Source organism: Pseudophryne corroboree, chromosome 9 (assembly GCF_028390025.1).
Source record: "Pseudophryne corroboree isolate aPseCor3 chromosome 9, aPseCor3.hap2, whole genome shotgun sequence".
Taxonomy (NCBI): Eukaryota; Metazoa; Chordata; class Amphibia; order Anura; family Myobatrachidae; genus Pseudophryne; species Pseudophryne corroboree.
This window is the reverse complement of record NC_086452.1, coordinates 199850074-199874125: the sequence shown is the minus strand read 5'-3', so window position 1 is coordinate 199874125 and position 24052 is coordinate 199850074. Positions and strand designations below refer to the sequence as shown.

At 45.0% G+C, this 24052-nt stretch overlaps 1 protein-coding gene across 1 annotated transcript in view; it reads right to left on the bottom strand.

Moving 5' to 3' along the window:
• LOC134957870 (uncharacterized oxidoreductase ZK1290.5-like) overlaps positions 1–24052 on the bottom strand; it is a 530010-nt gene that overhangs the window by 221702 nt on the left and 284256 nt on the right. The window contains 2 exon segments of the mRNA XM_063940091.1: positions 3387–3478; positions 3481–3568. Of these exon segments, the coding sequence (XP_063796161.1) occupies positions 3387–3478; positions 3481–3568 (180 nt within the window).

The window sequence follows — 24052 nt, the reverse complement described above, 5'->3', positions numbered from 1 at the left end:
CAATGGCGCACAGCTGCAGTGCTGTGCGCTACCTTATTTGAAGACAGGAACGTCTTCTGCCGCCGCTTTCTCCGGACCTCTTCGCTCTTCTGGCTCTGTAAGGGGGCCGGCGGCGCGGCTCCGGGACCCATCCAGGCTGAACCTGTGATCGTCCCTCTGGAGCTAATGTCCAGTAGCCAAGAAGCCCAATCCACTCTGCAGTCAGGTGAGTTCGCTTCTTCTCCCCTTAGTCCCACGATGCAGTGAGCCTGTTGCCAGCAGGACTCACTGAAAATAAAAAACCTATTTAAACTTTTACTTCTAAGCAGCTCAGGAGAGCCACCTAGCTTGCACCCTTCTCGTTCGGGCACAAAAATCTAACTGAGGCTTGGAGGAGGGTCATAGGGGGAGGAGCCAGTGCACACCAGCTAGTCTAAAGCTTTTACTTTTTGTGCCCAGTCTCCTGCGGAGCCGCTATTCCCCATGGTCCTTACGGAGTTCCCAGCATCCACTAGGACGTCAGAGAAAAAACGGATACCCGACCTCGCACTGAAAGGGGCCCCATGTTTTCACATGGGACCTTTTTCCCCGAATGCCAGAAACCCCTCTGACTTATGTCTAAGAGGGTTCCATCAGCCAATCAGGGAGCGCCACATTGTGGCACCCTCCTGATTGGCTGTGTGCTCCTGTACTGTATGACAGGCAGCACCCGGCAGTGATACAATGTAGCGCCTATGCGCTCCATTATAACCAATGGTGGGAACTTTGTGGTCAGCGGTGAGGTTACTTTCGGTCAACCGCTGACCACAAAGTTCCCACCATAGGTTACAATGGAGTGCATAGGCGCTACATTGTAACACTGCCGGGTGCTGCCTGTCATACAGTACAGGAGCACACAGCCAATCAGGAGTGTGCCACAATGTGGCGCTCCCTGATTGGCTGATGGAACCCTCTTAGACATAAGTCAGAGGGGGTTTCTGGCATTCGGGGAAAGGGGTCCCATGTGAAAACATGGGGCCCCTTTCAGTGCGAGGTCGGGTATCCGTTTTTTTTTTTTTTTTGCCAAGTACCTGGATTACAAATGGATTACAAGAGGAGCCTTCTACACTGGATTTTGTGAGTATAATTTTTTCAACAGGTACACCATGGATTCTACATGGAGAAGAGGACCGACCCTCGTGTGAACATAGGTAAGTATGTGTATATGGAGGTGTGGATGTATGCATTAAAGTTTTACTTTCAAGGTGTGTGTCTTATGTTTTTATTGGGGTATTTTTTTAGTAGTAGTACTACAGGTACCAGCGGGCCCGGTTTTCCTCCGCATGCTGGTACTTGTGGTTCTCCAAGTACCAGCTTGCGGGGGAGGCTTGCTGGGACTTGTAGTACTGCTACTAAAAACAATATTCATTTTTTAACAAAACGGCTATCAGCCTCCCATCCGCAGCCCTTGGATGGGGGGGACAGCCTCGGGCTTCACCCCTGGTCCTTGGGTGGCTGGAGGGGGGGGACCCCTTGATTGAAGGGGTCCCCACTCCTCCAGGGTACCCCGGCCAGGGGTGACTAGTTGGTTATGTAATGCCAGGGCCGCCGGGACCTATATAAAAGTGTCCCCCGGCTGTGGCATTATGTATCTGGCTAGTGGAGCCCGGTGCTGGTTTCAGAAATACGGGGGACCCCTACGCTTTTTGTTCCCCGTATTTTTGGAACTAGGACCAGGCGCAGAGCCCGGTGCTGGTTGTTTAAATATGGGGGAACCCCTGACATTTTTCCCCCCATATTTTTGCAACCAGGACCGGCTCAAAGAGCCCGAGGCTGGTTTGGCTTAGGAGGGGGGACCCCACGCAATTTTTTGGGGGATTTTAACACTGATTTTATTTTTTAAAAAGGTGCACAATGAAGCCCAGCACGGATCTCTCAGATCCGGCCGAGATTCATTGTATTAAAGTCGGCAGTGTTTTACAAGTCACTCACGTAAAACACTGCCTAAAAAAAACGAATGACATCGACATCGGTAAATCCGAAAGTGCAGAATACGACAGTTTAGTAAATTAGTCGTACTAAATTCAAAAAGTTGCAATTTTACACTTTCGATGTCAATCGTGATTGAACTTTGACCTCAAACGGAAAAATACGAATTTTAGTAAATATACCCCTATATGTCAATCATGAGCCATGATTAAATTATAGCAAGATTATTGTTCTCAAACAAACAAAATAGAACAAACTGTACACATAAATCTTCTTTTTCCTCTGCCTCAATTAGGAGCATAGACTAGTTGTAAAACCTTATGCAAGAGTGCTTACATTGCACGTTGTGAATTGTATATTTTCGCCTTTTTCAAGCCATACAGCATATGCAATCAAGTATGCATATCAAGTAATTACAGCTGGATTATACTGTGATTATCAGGATATTAATTTATCCATGCATGCAAACTGCTCGAACCAAAGGCTGATACAAAAATAATTTTTAACAAAAATACTTATTTTTGTGACAGACACTTTAGTCTGTTCACTTTTCTCTTTTTTTGTTATGTGAATGTATATGTATTGTTGGTTGTACCTAATCCTGTAACAAAATTGATCATGCTTTTTCAGACAAAGGGCCTAATTCAGACCTGATCGTAGCAGCAAATTTGTTAGCAGATGGGCATGCAGGGGGGGGGGGGGGGGGGGCCAGATATAACATGTGCAGAGAGAGTTACATTTGGGTGGGGTGTGTTAAAGCTGAAATCTAAATTGCAGTGTAAAAATAAAGCAGCAAGTATTTACCCTGCACAGAGACAATATAACCCACCCGAATCTAACTCTCTCGGCATACCCTCCAACTGTACCTTTTAATAGGTACAGTACCTTTTTTTCATGGTCTGTACCGATTTTTGCCTCTCCAAACATCCATTGAAAGTATAGGAAAAGGGGCGCCCTTTACACGCGGCCACGCCCCCTTTTCGGATTTGTACTGATTTTTCTGTGTAAAATGTTGGAGGGTATGTCTCGGTACATGTTATGTCTGCCCCCCCCTGCAGTGCACATGGGTTTGCCCATCTGCTAACAAATTTGCTGCTACGATCAGGTCTGAATGAGGCCCAAAGTTTTAATGTATATCAATAGAAATCAATAAAAAAAAAAAAAGAAGTGCCCCAACAAAAAGTCTTCTTCTTTCTCTATACACTTAGACAGTGAGTAAACCTGCATGCGTATGTCTGTAAAAGTTGTGCTTATGTCTAAAAATAACAGCAGTTCATAAGGAAAAAAAACATGTCAATGTGTTGCAGGATAAATACAGCAACGCCAGCGCATTACATGCTTGCTGAAGCTGAAATTCAGGTCATGTCATGTCGGTGACTTAGCTTGTCAGCTTGCCTGTAGATGCATCACCAAATCAGGCCAAGCCACTTCTTTCTCACCTGGATGCTCCAACGTATACAGATTTGAGCCGGTGTCTTCCCATGATCCTTTGCAAGTTTCAAGATGACTGGATGTGTCAGAGCTTGTCCTTGGCCAGAGGACAGTACCCTCCAAATACAATATTATTTCTCCTACAATAATCTACCAGCTTCTGTGGCCTCTGAAAGGGATGGTACTCTACCTGCAGATAAAAAAACACAGGGATCATTACTGCAAGTGATGTGTGTAAGCAAAAATGAACACTAATTAGGTTTTTAACAGGAGCATAATCAGTTCAACATTAACAGACCTGTGATATAACAGCTGATAAGTGTGTGTAGAAAATGGACAAGGGGCCTTATTCAGCATGAGACACATCTGCGGTGCGTTCGCATGCTGAATCCCCCGTGCAGTGTCGCACTGCACGTGTGCACACAATGAGATGCGACAGCAATCACATTTATGCGAACACCTCTGCCTGACTGACAGGCGGAGGCATTCGCGGGCCGGGAAGGGGCGTAGATGCAGGAATTGGGGGAAGGGGGTGTGCGGACCGGACAACGGAGGCGTGTCCAGACCATTTGTGGGGCGGGCCATGGCGGCTGCGTGACATCACACGCAACCGATGCGACCCAAAACAGGCTGCGGAGGCAGGAGGATACTCTAAACATGCGAGCGCTTCGCTGTTTAGTGAAGCGCTTGTATTTTAGCAGGGAAGGCAAGACCCGGCATGTGTGGCGATCTTGCCATGTGCTGGGTGGCCCCCCGCATGCTAATGGAATGAGTTGGGGAGTTTTGGGACTTTTCGCGAAACAATAACTCATGCTGAATTAGTCCCAAAGATAACACAAAATACAGTGGCCAGCATTTCTTATTCAATATGGATCTTATTTCCTTTTTCTTCTTTGAAAAAACTATGAAGCGTATGTTTTAAAAGCACCAATGCAATGTGACTTCTGAAAGCCTAGAGCCTCGGCAGGACACACACAAGCATATTAGCAATTCACTGCACAACACTAGCAGAAAGGAGGCTAAGGGACAACCAGGTCACTTCTCTCCATTCACAAGCTCTTCTGACATGCTTTGTCCTTTGTGGAAGCCACTTCATTCGGCATTGAAAAGTCCAATCTATCCACCCTGGAGCCACAAAAACAAAACTAAAGCACAGTTTGTCCCAACATCTAGCCAAAAGAGTGAGCACAACACTGAGAGGGTCTTGAACAGGCAGATACAGAGAAGAGGGTGACAAGTGACAAGAGAGAAAAGAAACTGAGTGTATTGAGGGATGGGGGGGGGGGGGGGGGGGGGTATCAGAAAGAGGGAGAAAGAGAAAGGAGTGGGAAAATAGAGAGAGTTCCCACAGGGAGGAAACTCCCAATACAGAATAGGAAAAATATATTCACTGAGGCACAATGTGTTCTCCTGTGATAACAACAATGGGAATACTATCATTACATATATAGTATACACTGCACTGTTGTTTACATTATCTCATGACATTATTCACCGGTGCTGGCTCATATTCTTCCACACAATAAACCACCAATAGTAACTTTCCCCCCAACTGTCATGAACGGTGCGAGATCTTTCATCAGTACTGCCCGAGTGTGATTCTTTATAGTCTAAACATGTAATAACTCACCAGAATATTGCCCAAACTGAGCACAGCATACCGGCCTTTGGTAGTAATAAGAGCTGCTTAGAAATACTAGTTGTACATGTGAAAAAAGTGTATTTCATGTCTGCTACGTGGTAGTAAGTATTGGGTAGATTTGCAGCACTCTGGGGGTAATTCAGATCTGATCGCAGCAGCAAATTTGTTAGCTAATGTGCAAAACCGAGGGGCTAATTCAGACCTGATTGTAGATGTGCTAAATTTAGCACATCTACGATCAGCCACACTGACATGCGGGGGGACAACCAGCACAGGGCTAGCCCGCCCCGCACATCAGTCCCTGCCCGTCGCACAAGTACAAAAGCATCACACAGCGGCAATGCTTTTGTACTTCAGGAGTAGCTTCCAGCCAGCGCAGCTCCTGCTCGCTTGCAGGTAGCTACTCGTCGCTGCTCGGGTTGCTGCGTTCCCCGGGAAGTGCCCACTAAATGACGGCTAAACGCCGCCGGCCCACCCCCTCCCACCCAGCGACCGCCTCTGCCTGTCAATATGGCAGAGGCAATTGAAGGGCTACGACAGCCGTTGGCTGTCTGCCATGCACCGGCGCACTGCGGCGTCGGCGCATGCACAGTTCAGACCTGATCGACCGATCTGGTCTGAATCAGCCCCCATGTGCACTGCAGGTTGGGGAGAAATAACATGTGCAGAGAGAATTAGATTTGGGTGGGTTATTTTATCTCTGTGCAGGGTAAATACTGGCTGCTTTATTTCTACACTGCAATTTAGATTTCAGTTTAAACACACACCACCCAAATCTAACTGTCTCTGCACATGTTATATCTGCCCCCCCCCCCCGCCATCCCTCCTGCAGTGCACTTGGCTTTGCTCATTAGCGAAAAAAATTGCTGCTGCAATCAGATCTGCAATAGGCCCTCTTTCAGGAACAGCGTTTTTACTCCACCATGGGTGTCATTCCGAGTTGTTCGCTCGTTGCCGATTTTCGCTATGCTGCGATTTGTTGCAAAATGCGCATGCGCAAGGCACATGCGCTTAGTTATTTAACTAAAAACTTAGTAGATTTGCTGTGGATTCTGCAGCGCTTTTCAGTCGCTCTGCTGATCGGTGAATGATTGACAGGAAAGGGGCGTTTCTGGGTGGTAACTGAGCGTTTTCCGGGAGTGTGCTAAAAAACGCAGGCGTGTCAGGGAAAAACGCGTGAGTGTCTGGAGAAACGGGGGAGTGGCTGGCCGAACGCAGGGCGTGTTTGTGACGTCAAACCAGGAACTAAACGGACTGAGCTGATCGCAATCTGTGAGTAGGTCTGGAGCTACTCAGAAACTGCAAAGAATTATTTATTAGCAATTCTGCTAATCTTTCATTCGCTATTCTGCTAAGCTAAGATACACTCCCAGAGGGCGGCGGCCTAGCGTGTGCAAAGCTGCTAAAGGCAGCTAGCGAGCGAACAACTCGGAATGAGGGCCCATGTGTTATGGATGTACTGTATGCTGGTTTGTAGCTCATAAGTTTATTGATCTGGGCAGATTCATAAATAACAGAATAAGGGGCCCATTTATCATACAATAATTGTGGCTATGTCCCCGAAAACACACATTTTCGGGGTGTTAGCCATAAATATTATGTATCCCCCCAATGTAGAGTGCATCCGGAAAGTATTTACAGCGCTTCTCTTTTTCCACATTTTATTATGTTACAGCCTTATTCCAAAATGGAATAAATTCATTTTTTCCCTCAAAATTCTAGACACAATACCGCATAATGACAATGTGAAAAAGTGTTTTTGAGATCTTTGCAAACTTCTTAAAAAGAAAAAACGAAGAAATCACATGTACTTAAGTATTCACAGCCTTTCCCCAATACTTTGTTGATGCACCTTTGGCAGCAATTACAGCCTCAAGTATTTTTGAATATGATGCCACAAGCTTGGCACACCTATCTTTGGGCAGTTTCACCCATTCCTCTTTGCAGCACCTCTCAAGCTCCATCAGGTTGGACGGGAAGCATCGGTGCACAGCCATTTTCAGAGCTCTCCAGAGATATTCAGTCGGATTCAAGTCAGGGCCTCTGGCTGGGCCACTCAAGGACATTCACAGAGTTGTTCTGAAGCCAATCTTTTAATATCTTGGCTGTGTGCTTAGGGTCGTTGTCCTGCTGAAAGATGAACAGTCGCCCCAGTCTGAGGTCAAGAGCGCTCTGGAGCAGGTTTTCATCCAGGATCTCTCTGTACATTGCTGCATTCATCTTTCCCTCTATCCTGACTAGTCTCCCAGTTCCTGCTGCTTAAAAACTTCCCCACAACATGATGCTGCCACCACCATGCTTCACTGTAGGGATGGTATTGGCCTGGTGATGAGCGGTGCCTGGTTTCCTCCAAACATGACGCCTGGCGTTCACGCCAAAAAGTTCAATCTTTGTCTCATCAGATCAGAGAATTTTGTTTCTCATGGTCTGAGAGTCCTTCAGGTGCATTTTGGCAAACTTCAGATGGTCTGCCATGTGCTTTTTACTAAGGAGGGGCTTCCATCTGGCCACTCTACCATACAGGCCTGATTGGTGGATTGCTGCAGAGATGGTTGTCCTTCTGGAAGGTTCTCTTCTCTCCACAGAGGAATGCTGTAGCTCTGACAGAGTGACCATCGGGTTCTTGGTAACCTCCCTTACTAGGGCCCTTCTCTCCCGATCGCTCAGTTTAGACGGCAAGCCAGCTCTAGGAAGAGTCCTGGTGGTTCTGAACTTCTTCAATTTACGGATGATAGAGGCCACAGTGCTTATTGAGACCTTCAAAGCAGCAGATATTTTTCTGTACCCTTCCCCAGATTTGTGCCTCAATACAATCATGTTTCGGAAGTCTACAGACAATTCCTTTGACTTCATGCTTGGTTTGTGCTCCGACATGCACTGTCAAGTGTGGGACCTTATATAGACCAATCAACTGAATTTACCACAGGTGGACTCCAATTAAGCTGCAGAACCATCTCAATGATGAACAGTAGAAACCAGATGCACCTGAGCTCAATTTTGAGCTTCATGGCAAAGGCTGTGAATACTTATCTACATGTGATTTCTTGTTTTTTTTATATATATTTGTAAAAATCTCAATAAAAACTTTTTTCACGTTGTCATTATGGGGTATTGTGTGAAGAATTTTCAGGGAAAAAATAGGATTTAATTACCTACCGGTAAATTATTTTCTTGTAGTCCGTAGAGGATATTGGTAATCCATTTAGTACCATTGGTTAAAGACTGGTCCACTAGGAGCTTTGGGCACTTTAAGAATTTGATAGTGTGCTCCTCCCTCTATGCCCCTCCTACCAGACTCAGTCTAGGAAACTGTGCCCGAGGAGACGGACATACTTTGAGAGAAGGATAGATAAGGAAAGTGGTGAGATTACGAACCAGCACACACAGAACAAGAGGAAAGCCATGCTAACCAAACTTGAAACCAGGAACAGCAACAGCTGAACCAACCGGAAAACTTAATTAAGTAACCGTGCAGGAAGAACGAAACACTGGGCGGGCGCCCAGTATCCCCTACGGACTACGAGAAAAGGATTTACCGGTAGGTAATTAAAATCCTATTTTCTTAAGTCCTTGTGGATACTGGGAATCCATTTAGTACCATGGGGAAGTACCAAAGCTCCCAAACCGGGTTGGAGAGTGCTGAGGTTCCTGCAGAACTGATTGACCAAACTGAAGGTCCTCAGAGGCCAAAGTATCGAACTTGTAAAACTTAGCAAATGTGTTCGAACCTGACCAAGTAGTTGCTCGGCAGAGCTGTAAAGCCGAGACACCCCGGGCAGCTGCCCAAGAAGAAACCTAGTAGAGTGGGCCTGTTTAGATGTTGGAACTGGCAATCCTGCCGTGGAATAAGCATGCTGAATAGTGAGCCTGATCCAGCGTGCAATAGACTCCTTTTAAGCAGGACATCCAATTTTATTGGGATCATAAAGAACGAACAGCAAGTCGGATTTCCTGTGACGAGCTGTTCTCTTTACATACACCTTCAAAGCCCTCACAACATCCAAAGACTTTGAAAGAGCAGAGGTGTCCGTAACAGCCGGAACCACAATAGGTTGGTTGATGTGAAATGCGGACACCATCTTAGGAAGAAATTGCTGACGAATTCTGAGGTTAGCTCTGTCCTCATGGAAAATTAAGTAGGGAACCTTGTGAGACAATGCCCCTAGCTCCAACACACGTCTTGCTGAAGCCAAGGCCAACAGTGTGACGGTCTTCCATGTAAGGTACTTTACATCAACCTCCTGTAACGGTTCAAAACAGTCCGATTAGAGGAACTGTAGCACCAAATTGGGAACCCAAGGTGCCGTGCGCAAAGGTAGACTGGATGTGCAGAACGGTAGAAAACAGCAGGAGGGAATACTCGTATAAGCGCCTATTCCTCTGAATTTAAGAATGAAGTTTAACGTTTCTTGTATGTTGTATATGTGGTGAGATTCTCTTGTCCTCTGTCTCCAGTATCTCAAAGCCTTTTATCCGGAGTACTCAGTCCCAATAGATATATATGAAAAGAGAAAATAGAGGCAAATGTGTAGAAATGCTTCGTATTCGCCTTATATTCTATTACCCACTAGGCTTCAGACAAGGGAGATAGTTAGACTCCACAATGCGTACCCCAACTCACAATGGAGTACACCAAGACATGTATATCACGGTTTCTTTATAACAGGACCACAAATAACTTTCACCCCGAGATTTCAAAAGAAGGATGCGTACCCTACTCACTTATGAGGAGGGAGTTTGCCAACTCTGAAAGGTTTCTTTAGTCTGGATGAAAGTGTATATGTGGAGACTTCTTTCTTCCCTCTATCATCAATTCTTTCCCCGAGAATTCTCAGTTCCCATGGGTATGTGGAAAGAAGGTCACAGGCAATGTGTGGAAATGTCTTATACCAGCTTATATATAGCCCACTTATACCCACAGGAAAAGATGGTGGTTATCTGTAAAGCGTACCCCAACTCACAATGGAGTACCCCGAGATGTGTATATATGGGTATCTTTTCAATGGGACCACACGTGACCTTCACCAGGAAATTTCTAAACAGGGATGCGTACCAACACTCACACGATCAGATGGTAATGACCTCCTATCTGGGTTTCTTTATCTAGAAATTGGAGATAAATCCCCCTCCAAGAGATAGGTTATATAATAACAGTTCTCCACGATCATAAAAAAAGGTTTTTCAACATAAAAGTCCAGAGATCAATTTTTTCTTTTAAAATGGAATGATTTTATGTGTATAAAAAAAAAATTTAATCACATGAACCCCATAGTTGGAGTAAATATTTTTACAAAGAAGTTAACATCCATAAAAACACAATTTAGAAAAAAAGGGGTTTCCAAAGAAAAATAAAATACTTCTACCACTAGTCACATTGGGGTAAGTCCGGACCCCCCAAAGGACAAAGCGATGTGGCAAATACCTCCTTGGTCCCCGGTGTGTAGAAGAGTTCTGTATCACGGTGCCAGGTTCTGTCAACGCGTTTCGGCTCTTAATGGAGCCTTTATCAAGACATGCTGGCACTGTGATATCCCACTGTATTTAAATGGTGGGTCACCAATCATATCACATCAGGAAATGACATCATAATTATACACCGATACATAAAAATTACAATAAAATCAGAAATACATATACATTATTTTTATGCCTGTATTCCCAGAAAGCATCTATATCCTCTAAATTATGAAAACTAGCTAATCCAACTTCTATTCAAAATTTAATCCTGGAAGTGAAAATGTCCGGTAATTAATAATAACCTCCGTTTAGGATCCCAAAGTTTTAAATGGCCTAACATCGGTTAGAAGAGAATTAGGGGGATTAGTGGGTGATACAATCTTTTATAAAATTTGTAAACTTGTTAAAAACGGGTGCGAACGACTGTGTGCGTTCCACCCCCGTGCGTTTCAACGCCGGCACTTCCGCTTCCGTTTTTACCGGAAGTGTATGTGCATGCATCGATAACATAACCCGGAGGGTGCGCACACGATTTCCCTTGTGTTCCACCTCCGGGTTATGCATGATGGGAGGAAAAATCCTTGTGGGCTCCACCTTCTTGTCTCCTTTATCCTGCATAACTTCCTCCGTCATTCGAACGGAAGTACACATGTATTTCACGGCAGTTACGTGAAGGACGCACATGTTATGACACGTGCGTTCCACCTGTAGCAGGGAACCCATATCCATGCGTTCCACTGACTCATTACACTGTAGCCGTCATCATAACAATAGATTCTCCCCAATTACATGTATTACACAAAAACAAATGTATAAATAACATTTCATTATGCAAGAAATTGTTGACATCAGTATTAAGTAGTCAATGGAGGTATTTTCTTCCAATTCTGGATTTATCTCTCAAAAAAGTTCATTTCTAAAATAAACTAAAAAGGATAAAATCAGACACTATACATTGATATGGACATATAAAAAAAAAAAAACACCTTGAAAAACAATTCCAAATATGTACTTAAAGGAACCACTTAAGCTCGAAGTCCTTGTTTAATCCACGTGGCTGAAGGGTTTGATATTGGAAAATATAACTCATTTCAGTTTTCGCTAATACTGTTGAGATGTTACCACCTCTTATATTTCCCTTAACCTGCTGTAGACCCATGAAACTCTCTATATGTTTTAATGAACAACCATGTATCTCTTTAAAGTGCAAAGACAGTGCATGTGTTTCTAGACCTTTCGCAATATTTCTCAGGTGTTCCCCCAAGCGTGTTTTTAGGGGTCGGGATGTTCTCCCAATATAGAACTTATTACATGAACATTGAATGGTATATACTATGTTCTTAGAATTGCACGTAATGAAGTCCTTAATGGGCACTTCCTTTCCATTAATATCCACCTTCTCAAATTTACTAATGCCCTTATAAGTAATATTTTTGCACGCCTGGCAATTACCACATCTGTAAAACCCTTTTGATTTTATTCCCGTTCCTTCTGATTTTGATCGAAAAGCACTGGATACCAATTTGGTTTTTAAGTTTGGTGCCCGTCTATAAATGTGTATTGGTCTCTCTGGAAGTAGGCTACCAATCACTGGATCCTTTCTCAACAAGTTCCAATGTTTTTTGACAGTTTTTTCTATTTCTCTGTGGTTACTTGTATACTCAGTAATAAACGCCCATTGGAACTTGCTGTCTGTGGTTGTTTTCTTTTTTTGGTTCCAGAAATTGCTTTCTATCGGTATCTTTTACAATAGTAATTACTTCTTCCACACGGTTCTCATCATACCCACAACATTTGAAATTATTGCCCATTGCCCTAGCCTGTTCTACAAAAACATTTTGTTCAGTACAATTCCGTTTCAAGCGTTTTATTTGACTGTTTGGAATGGAATTAATCCAGCTCTCATGGTGACAGCTGTCTGTGGGGATATATGAACAAGAATCCGTTGGTTTGGTATAATTCATGGTGTGGATATGGCCTTCTTTGATATAAACAGTGATATCCAAAAAATTTATATTACTTTTACTAGACTCAAACGTTAATTTGATATTATAATTATTTGAGTTTAACAAAGTGAAGAATTGTTCCAAAAGATCCATCTCTCCATTCCATACAAAGAAAATGTCATCTATATATCGCATATAGGACACTAGGTTCGCTCCAAATGGATTGTTATTCCATACGTTTTCAAGCTCCCACAGACCCATAAAAAGGTTTGCGTAACTTGGAGCGAACCTAGTGCCCATAGCGGTGCCCACCTTTTGGATGAAAAATTCATCCTTGAACATGAACACATTGTTGTTGAGAATAAAACGGATCCCATCAATAAGAAAATCTTGAAGATCCCTTGATATTTCTGATTTTTCCAGAAAATATTTTGATGCTTGAATACCATGATCATGATCAATAATGGTGTATAAGGAACTCACGTCGGCAGTTACCAGCGTGAGTCCCTCTGTCCAAGTTATGGATTCTAAATTGATCAAAAAATCTCTGGTATCCATCAAATGTGACTTGTTTTCCCTGACCAAAGGCTGTAAAAAGGAGTCAATAAACTCTGATAAGTTGGCAGAGATGGAATCAACCCCAGAAATAATAGGTCTTCCTGGGAGGTCCACCAGGCTCTTATGAACCTTTGGTAAAAGGTATATGACAGGGACTTTTGGATCATCATTTATAATGAAGGCCGCCTCCTTTTCAGAAATAGTTCCCTTTTTAAAGTACTTATCCACCAGCAATTTTAATTTATCCTCTACCACCTTCGTGGGGTCCCCCCTCATTTTTCGGTATGTGTTTATATGTCCAATTGTCTATACATCTCCTTCTCATAATCAGCAGTGTTCATAACCACAATCCCCCCCCCCCCCCCCTTATCTGCTGGCTTGATAATGAGATTGTCAAAGGATCTCAATTCTTTTAAGGCTTTCCTTTCCTTGAAATTTAAATTGGGGGTGATCTTTTTATTTTTATTTGTTTCCATTTTTTCAAAATCTTCCAGAACTAGTGTGGAAAGCGTTTCCAGGAAGGGGCCCTTCACATGTTGTGGGAAAAAGATAGATTTTGGACGAAAGGATGTGTTGTGTGTTAAATCAGCACAATCCTCATCTGTAGTTTCCTTACCTGCAAAAAACTTTTTTATCGTAAGCTTACGCACAAATTTTTGTACATCAAGGAATAAATTGAATGGTTTAACATAATTGGTGGGGGCATATTTTAAGCCTTTTCCCAATAGGCTGGTTTGTTCCCTAGTGAGAATATGGCTGCTTAAATTAAAGATTTTTACACCTACATATTCGGACTCAACCGATTCCACAGCCCTATCTATTTGAGTATTTGGTTTTCTTTTTTTGGTCCTTTTACAACCTTTTCTTTTTACTTTATTCCTAATTTTGTTTTTTGCATTGGATTTAGCCTTTCCACCCCTTTTCCCCCGAGTTTTGATCGATATTATCTCTCTCTCCGTGGGCGGCCCCCCTGATCTAAAAAAAGAGGGTGACTGTTCCCTTAAAGGTGAATAGTAATTTCTACGTGTAAAACGTCCTAGGTCATCCCTCTCACGTTCCCTATATCTCCGATTGAATCTACCCTTATTTATTTGTGTCCTCCATTCTGGATCATCCCTTCTAGATGTCTGAGGGGTTGATCTTTCATTTAGACGAGGGTTCCTTCTATAAATAGAGTTCTGATTCGACCCGGAACCCCTGTTATCTTGATGATAAACATTGTCATTTATATATCTATATTTTTTGGGATTCCGTGTCTTATCCCTATTTCTTGTGGGGCTAGTATGATCCATAATAATAGGCCCCCTATCCTGATTTGATCTATCTTCATTTTCTTTGCTAATTGTATGTTTGTCTCTATTAAATTTCTTTATTTTTTTTTCTATAAGAGTTTTTTCAGTTCTCTTGATTCGGAATTCTATTTTACTCTCTAATTCTTTAAATTCCCTAGAGCTCGAATATGGGGCCACTAGGGATTTTTGAATACTAATTTCCTCCTCAAGTTTACTAAGGTCTTTTTTTCTCTCTTTAACAATTAACTCCATTAGTTTAAATGAGCATTCCTTTAATGCTATATCCCACTCATTTTTAAACTCCTCACTGGAGTCGGAAAATGATGCTATTTTATCTATTATCAGCCCTTTTGGTATAATTTTATTCGTGAGGTATTTTTCTATTGTGACGACCTCCCACCAAATCTTATTTTCCCTTTGAAGGATACCTTCTAGTTTATGCATAATACTCTCCAAGTCGTCATCAGACAACTCTACCGTGGAATCAACATTATCATTAAACACTTTCTCAAAAATGGTTTTCCTCTCATTTCGAAATGTGAACATGATCGTGCTGCACTACTCCTAAGTACCACAAATGGTGACTAAGAATACCCAATTTTAAACAAAAAAAACAGTACTTAAGTGATGTGCGCAAAAAGACAGGCTGCTTTAACGTATATAACCTCCCTAACGGGTGTCACCACACCCACAAATAAACACAATGGTAGAAAACAGCAGGAGGGAATACTCGTATAAGCGCCTATTCCTGTGAATTTAAGAATGAAGTTTATACGTTCCTTGTATGTTGTATATGTGGTGAGATTCTCTTGTCCTCTGTCTCCAGTATCTCAAAGCCTTTTATCCGGAGTACTCAGTCCCAATAGATATATATGAAAAGAGAAAATAGAGGCAAATGTGTAGAAATGCTTCGTATTCGCCTTATATTCTATTACCCACTAGGCTTCAGACAAGGGAGATAGTTAGACTCCACAATGCGTACCCCAACTCACAATGGAGTACACCAAGACATGTATATCACGGTTTCTTTATAACAGGACCACAAATAACTTTCACCCCGAGATTTCTAAAGAAGGATGCGTACCCTACTCACTTATAAGGAGGGAGTTTGCCAACTCTGAAAGGTTTCTTTAGTCTGGATGAAAGTGTATATGTGGAGACTTCTTTCTTCCCTCTATCATCAATTCTTTCCCCGAGAATTCTCAGTTCCCATGGGTATGTGGAAAGAAGGTGACAGGCAATGTGTGGAAATGTCTTATACCAGCTTATATATAGCCCACTTATACCCACAGGAAAAGATGGTGGTTATCTGTAAAGCGTACCCCAACTCACAATGGAGTACCCCGAGATGTGTATATATGGGTATCTTTTCAATGGGACCACACGTGACCTTCACCAGGAAATTTCTAAACAGGGATGCGTACCAACACTCACACGATCAGATGGTAATGACCTCCTATCTGGGTTTCTTTATCCAGAAATTGGAGATAAATCCCCCTCCAAGAGATAGGTTATATAATAACAGTTCTCCACGATCATAAAAAAAGGTTTTTCAACATAAAAGTCCAGAGATCAATTTTTTCTTTTAAAATGGAATGATTTTATGTGTATTAAAAAAAAAAAAAATTTAAAAATTTTTGTTTAAAATTGGATGTGCAGAACACCTTTCAAGAACGTCTGGACTTCAGGGAGAGAAGCCAATTGTTTCTGAAAGTAAATAGACAAGGCCGAAATCTGGACTTTAATGGAGCCTAGGCGTAGGTCCACATCCACTCCCGACTGCATAAAAAGCAGGAGACATCCCAGATGAAATTCCACGGCAGAATATTGTCTGCTCTCACACCAAGTCTTGATAGACGAACGGGCCCTGCTGAAGATGCTCGCGGAGAGGTAGAGGCCACGTACACCAGCTGGTGGACCCACTGAGTTGTCAGAGCGTCTACCGCCACTGCTTGTGGGTCTCTCAACCTGGAACAATACCGCTTGAGCTTCTTGTGGAGTCAAGAAGCCATCATGTCGATCTGTGAATATCCCCACCGACGTATCAACCATCAGAACACCTTTGGGTGTAAGCCTCACTCCCCCGGGTGCAGATCATGTCTGCTGAGGAAGTCTGCTTCCCAGTTGTCTACTCCCGGAATGAAGACCACCGACAAAGCCACAGCGTGTTTTTCCGCCCAGAGGAGAATTCTTGACACCTCTGACATTGCTGCTCTGCTTTTCATTCCGCCCTGTCGGTTTATGTACGTTACCGCCGTTACATTGTCCGACTGGAATGGCCTGATTCAGAAGTAGAGATGAGGCCTGCAGAAGGGCGTTGTAGATTGTCCTGAGTTCCAAGATGTTTATTGGAAGGAAGACTTCCCGACTTAACCATCTTCCTTGAAACTGCACCCCCTGGGTGACTGCTCCCCAACCTCAGAGGCTTGCAGCATCTGTGGTCAGCAGAATCCAATTCTGAATGCCGAACCTCCGACCCTCGACGAGGTGAGAAGTCTGTAGCCACCACAGAAGGGAGATCCTGGCTCTTGGCGACAGACAGATCCTCTGGTGCATGTGAAGATGCGATCTGGACCATTTGTCCAACAGATCGAGCTGGAAAGGCCTTGCATGAAACCTTCCGTACTGAAGGAAGACGAATGCACAGATGCACCGAGATGTGGGTTGGCTTCAGGAAAGCCCAAACCATTGACTGGATTACCATAGCCTTCTCCAAGGGAAGGAACACTCTCTTAGACTCTGTGTCCAGTATCATTTCCAGGAAAGGAAGCCTCTGCATCAGTTCCAGGTGAGATTTTGGTAAGTTCAGAATCCACCCATGATTCAGGAGTAGTCTTGTTGAGAGGCCCATGCTGTCCAACAACTGCTCCCTGGACGGTGCCTTTATCAAAAGATAGTCCAGGTACGGAATTATGTTCACTCCCTGTTTGCGGAGTAGAAACATCATCACTGCCATCACTTTGGTGAACACCCTTGGTGCCATGGAGAGACCAAATGACAGGGCCTGGAACTGGTAGTGACAGTCCTGCAGTGCAAACCGTAGACAGGCCTGATGAGGTGGCCAGATCGGAATATGAAGGTACGCATCCTTGATATCCAGAAACACTAGGAATTCCCCCTCCTCCAGACCTGAGATCACTGCTCTCAGAGACTCCATCTTGAATTTGAACACTCGTAAGTACGGGTTCAACGACTTGAGGTTCAAAATTGGTCTTACCGAACCGTCCAGTTTCGGTACTACAAACAAGTTGGAATAATACCCCTTGTTTTGCAGATGAGGTGGAACTGGAACAATGACCTGAGTCTGTAACAGTTTTTAAAATGGTGTCATGTAAAGTTATACTTGCCTCTTGCGAAACTGGTAAGCCTGATTTGAAGAATCTGTGAGGTGGGAGCTCCTTAAACTCCAGTCTGTAGCCCTGGGAAATAAGATCTATGACCCAGGGATCCTGGCACGAACCTGTCCAGATGTGACTGAAAACTTTTAGCTGGGCTCTCACCCGCAAGTCTTCCAGGCATCGCGGTCCACCGTCATGCTGAAGGCTTTGAGGAAGTAGAGTTTGAGCTCTGTTCCTGAGAACCGGCAGTTGCTGGTTTGCGTGGTTTACCTCTAGCGCCTTTGGTGGCTGTAGAAGAACCTCTTGTTTTGCCCTTAAACTTGGCCGTCCGAACGGACTGTAAATTTGAACCTGAGTAAGCCTTCCTGGCTGTGGGAGCTGCAGAAGGAAGATATGTGGACTTACCTGCAGTAGCTTTGGAGATACATTTGTCTAGTTCATATCCAAATAAGGCCTCTCCTGTGAAGGGTAGGCCTTCCACACCTTTCCTGGATTCCGTATCAGCAGTCCACTGGCGTAGCCATAAGCCCCTGCATGCTGACACTGCCATAGCAGTGGTGCGTGCAATTAAGCAAGCCTATTTCTTTTATGCCTTCCACCACAAAGTTCGCAGAGTCCTGTATATGTTGCAGGAGTAAAATAATCTCCCCTTGAGGCAAGGTATCTAACCCCTCAAATCAGGTTACCCAACCATTTGGCAATGGTCTTAGTAATCCACCCTCATGCTATAGAGGGTCTCTGGGCCATCCCAGCAGCTGTAAACAAAGATTTGAGTGTAGTCTCAATTATACGATCAGCCGTGTCTTTTAGGGAGGCTGCATCTGGGACAGGCAATACAATTTTTCGTGACAGCCTGGAAACTGATGCATCCACTATCGGTGGATTTTCCCAATTTTTCCTATCCTCAGGAGGAAAAGGAAAACATGATAGTAACCTTTTAGGGATTTGAAATTTCCTATCAGGATTAACCCACAGTTCTTCAAACAGGGTATTTAGTTCCTTTGACACAGGAAAAGTGGCTGAGGATTTCTTTTTTATACTAAAATAAGATTCCTCACTCTCCTCTGTCACCTTATCAGGAATATGCAGAACTTCTCTGATAGCCTCTATTCCCTGTGACAGAGTAGCCTCCCCCACCTCTGAGTCCACCTCCCCCTCCTCCATGTCTGACCCTTCATCATCAGAGTCAGACTGCCAAAGGACGTTTTTGCGGACAAATGGCAGGGGACTGAGATGCTGGTTTGGGTACTGAGTCTCTTTTCATAACCTCAGTCATCAATTGTCTTAAGTATTGCGTCTCATTCTCATTGCGGGACAATTTAGTCGAAATATTGGAAATCATTCACTTAATGGAGTGCAGACAAGCTGGCTCTGCCCAGCTAGCCTGTGAAGGTACACTACACTGAGTACACAGTAGTGAACCCCCTGGAGAAGAGGAACACTGTGCCTTACATGAAACACACTCTTTGCCCGACATACTGTGACAGTGACAGCACACACACACACAGGAAAAGGTTAAATGCACAATTAACTCACAAAGAGCCCTTCCAGGGAGACACAGAGATAGTATGGAGCCAGCACCCGGCGCCCTTACCGATAATGCCAAACTTAGCCAGGTCGCAGACTAAGTACCTAGATTAGGGACTCAGTACACTAATATTTGGCCCTCTGGTACCGCTGAGGTAATCTGGAGTCTCTGTGGAGGAGCTGCGCGTCCCTGTCAATAAGCGTCTGTGTCCACTGCAGAGGGAAAATGGCACTGGTGAGCTGCTGGATCCGCTCATAGTGAAGCCCCGCCCCTTCAATGGCATGCGGTCTTCCCACTCTTTTTTATACTGGCTGAGGTAATTTTTGTGCCTAAAATGGAGTCAGCCCCCTTTTAAGTCTGTAATGCCAGTCTGGGTACTGTGTACACATATAGGGGTATATGCAATTCCGGGCGAATTGCGGCATTTTTCGCCCGTTTTTAAATTCATCACAATTCGACCGTCGAATTCCGGCCGGCGGGTGCCGGAATTCGACATATTCAATAAAAAACGGATTCGACAGTCCCGCTGTCGAAAAACGGACCAATTGACGGATAAGTGCTTCCTGGATTCGACTTTTTGGACGGCACAAAAATCGTTAAAAAACCCGAAAAAAAATTGCGTGGGGTCCCCCCTCCTAAGCATAACCAGCCTCGGGCTCTTTGAGCCGGTCCTGGTTGTAAAAATACGGGGGGAAAATGGACAGGGGATCCCCCGTATTTTTAGAACCAGCACCGGGCTCTGCGTCCGGTCCTGGTGCAAAAAATAATAAGAATTTACTCACCGGTAATTCAATTTCTCGTAGTCCGTAGTGGATGCTGGGTACTCCGTAAGGACCATGGGGAATAGACGGGCTCCGCAGGAGACTGGGCACTCTTTAAAGAAAGATTAGGTACTATATCTGGTGTGCACTGGCTCCTCCCTCTATGCCCCTCCTCCAGACCTTAGTTAGGGAAACTGTGCCCGGAAGAGCTGACATTACTAGGAAAGGATTTGGAATCCAGGGTAAGACTCATACCAGCCACAACAATCACACCGTACAACTTGTGATAACTATACCCAGTTAACAGTATGAACAACAACTGAGCCTCATTCAACAGATGGCTCAGAACAATAACCTTATAGTTAAGCAATAACTATATACAAGTATTGCAGACAATCCGCACTTGGGACGGGCTCCCAGCATCCACTACGGACTACGAGAAATAGAATTACCGGTGAGTAAATTCTTATTTTCTCTGACGTCCTAGTGGATGCTGGGTACTCCGTAAGGACCATGGGGATTATACCAAAGCTCCCAAACGGGCGGGAGAGTGCGGATGACTCTGCAGCACCGAATGAGCAAACTCAAGGTCCTCCTCAGCCAGGGTATCAAACTTGTAGAATTTTGCAAACGTGTTTGATCCCGACCAGGTAGCAGGCAGCCGCCCAAGAAGAGCCCACCTTCCTCGTGGAATGGGCTTTTACTGATTTAGGATGCGGCAGTCCAGCCGCAGAATGTGCAAGTTGAATCGTGCTACAGATCCAGCGAGCAATAGTCTGCTTAGAAGCAGGAGCACCCAGCTTGTTGGGTGCATGCAGGATAAACAGCGAGTCAGTTTTTCTGACTCTAGCCGTCCTGGAAACATAGATTTTCAGGGCCCGGACTACGTCCAGCAACTTGGAAGCCTCCAAGTCCCGAGTAGCCGCAGGCACCACAATAGGTTGGTTCAAATGAAACACTGATACCACCTTAGGGAGAAATTGGGGACGAGTCCTCAATTCTGCCCTGTCCATATGGAAGATCAGATAGGGGCTTTTACATGACAAAGCCGCCAATTCTGACACACGCCTAGCCGAAGCCAAGGCCAAAAGCATGACCACTTTCCACGTGAGATACTTCAACTCCACGGTCTGAAGTGGCTCAAACCAATGTGATTTTAGGAAATCCAACACAACGTTGAGATCCCAAGGTGCCACTGGAGGCACAAAAGGGGGATGAATATGCAGCACTCCCTTAACAAACGTCTGAACTTCAGGCAGTGAAGCCAGTTCTTTTTGAAAGAAAATAGACAGGGCCGAAATCTGGACTTTTATGGACCCCACTTTTAGGCCCATAGTCACTCCTGACTGTAGGAAGTGCAGAAATCGACCAAGCTGAAATTCCTCTGTTGGGGCCTTCATAGCCTCAAACCAAGCAACATATTTTCGCCATATGCGGTGATAATGTTTTGCTGTCACATCCTTCCTAGCTTTTATCAGCGTAGGAATGACTTCGACCGGAATGCCCTTTTCCATCAGGATCCGGCGTTCAACCACCATGCCGTCAAACGCAGCCGCGGTAAGTCTTGGAACAGACAGGGCCCCTGCTGTAGCAGGTCCTGTATGAGAGGCAGAGGCCAAGGGTCCTCTGAGATCATTTCTTGTAGTTCCGGGTACCAAGTCCTTCTTGGCCAATCCGGAACGATGAGTATAGTTCTTACTCCTCTCTTTCTTATTATCCTCAGTACCTTTGGTATGAGAGGAAGAGGAGGGAACACATAAACCGATTGGTACACCCACGGTGTCACTAGAGCGTCCACAGCTATCGCCTGAGGGTCCCTTGACCTGGCGCAATATCTTTTTAGCTTTTTTTGAGGCGGGACGCCATCATGTCCACCTGTGGCCTTTCCCAACGATTTACAATCAGCTGGAAGACTTCTGGATGAAGTCCCCACTCTCCCGGGTGGAGGTCGTGCCTGCTGAGGAAGTCTGCTTCCCAGTTGTCCACTCCCGGAATGAACACTGCTGACAGTGCTATCACGTGATTCTCTGCCCATCGGAGAATCATTGAGGCTTCTGCCATTGCCATCCTGCTTCTTGTGCCGCCCTGTCGGTTTACATGGGCGACCGCCGTGATGTTGTCTGACTGAATCAGCACCGGCTGGTTTTGAAGCAGGGGTTTTGCTTGGCTTAGGGCATTGTAAATGGCCCTTAGTTCCAGAATATTTATGTGCAGGGAAGTCTCCTGACTCGACCATTGTCCTTGGAAGTTTCTTCCCTGGTGACTGCCCCCCAACCTCGGAGGCTTGCATCCATGGTCACCAGGACCCAGTCCTGAATGCCGAATCTGCGGCCCTCGAGAAGATGAGCACTCTGCAGCCACCACAGCAGAGACACCCTGGCCCTCGGGGACAGGGTGATCAACCGATGCATCTGAAGATGCGATCCGGACCACTTGTCTAACAGATCCCACTGAAAGATCCTTGCATGGAACCTGCCGAAGGGAATTGCTTCGTAAGAAGCTACCATCTTTCCCAGGACTCGCGTGCAGTGATGCACCGACACCTGTTTTGGTTTCAGGAGGTCTCTGACCAGAGATGACAACTCCTTGGCCTTCTCCTCCGGGAGAAACACCTTCTTCTGTTCTGTGTCCAGAATCATACGGAAGAACGGCAGACGCGTCGTAGGAACCAGCTGCAACTTTGGGATATTCAGAATCCAGCCGTGCTGTTGTAGCACTTCCTGAGATAGTGCTACTCCGACCAACAACTGCTCCATGGACCTCGCCTTTATAAGGAGATCGTCCAAGTACGGGATAATTATAACTCCCTTCTTTCGAAGGAGTATCATCATTTCGGCCATTACCTTGGTAAATACCCTCGGTGCCGTGGACAGACCAAACGGCAACGTCTGGAATTGGTAATGGCAGTCCAGTACCACAAATCGGAGGTACTCCTGGTGAGGTGGGTAAATGGGGACATGTAGGTAAGCATCCTTGATGTCCAGTGATACCATATAATCCCCCTCTTCCAGGCTTGCAATAACCGCCCTGAGCGATTCCATTTTGAACTTGAACTTCCTTATATAAGTGTTCAAGGATTTCAAATTTAGAATGGGTCTCACCGAACCGTCTGGTTTCAGTACCACAAACATTGTGGAATAGTAACCCCGTCCCTGTTGAAGGAGGGGAACTTTGATTATCACCTGCTGGAGGTACAGCTTGTGAATTGCCGCCAGTACTACCTCCCTTTCCTTGGGAGTAGCTGGCAAGGCTGATTTGAGGTAACGGCGAGGGGGAGACGTCTCGAACTCCAGCTTGTATCCCTGAGATAGCACTTGTAGAACCCAGAGATCCACCTGTGAGCGAACCCACTGGTCGCTGAAGTTCCGGAGACGGGCCCCCACCGCACCTGGCTCCACCTGTGGAGCCCCAGCGTCATGCGGTGGACTTAGTGGAAGCAGGGGAGGATTTTTGTTCCTGGGAACTGGCTGTCTGGTGCAGCTTTTTCCCTCTACCCCTGCCTCTGGGCAGAAAGGACGCGCCTCTGACCCGCTTGCCTTTCTGAGGCCGAAAGGACTGTACTTGATAATACGGTGCTTTCTTAGGCTGTGAGGGAACCTGAGGTAAAAAAGTCGACTTCCCAGCTGTTGCTGTGGATACGAGGTCCGAGAGACCGTCCCCAAACAATTCCTCACCCTTATAAGGCAAAACCTCCATGTGCCATTTAGAATCAGCATCACCTGTCCACTGCCGAGTCCATAATACTCTCCTGGCAGAAATGGACATTGCATTAATTCTAGATGCCAGCCGGCAAATGTCCCTCTGTGCATCCCTCATATATAAGACTACGTCTTTAATATGCTCTATGGTTAGCAAAATAGTATCCCTGTCAAGGGAATCAATGTTATCTGACAGGGAATCAGACCATGCTGCTGCAGCACTACACATCCATGCTGAAGCAATAGCAGGTCTCAGTATAGTACCTGAGTGTGTATACACAGACTTCAGGATAGCCTCCTGCTTTCTATCTGCAGGCTCCTTTAAGGCGGCCGTATCCTGAGACGGCAGTGCCACCTTTTTTGATAAGCGTGTGAGCACCTTGTCCACCCTAGGGGATGTCTCCCAGCGTAACCTATCCGTTGGCGGGAAAGGGTACGCCATTAGTAACCGCTT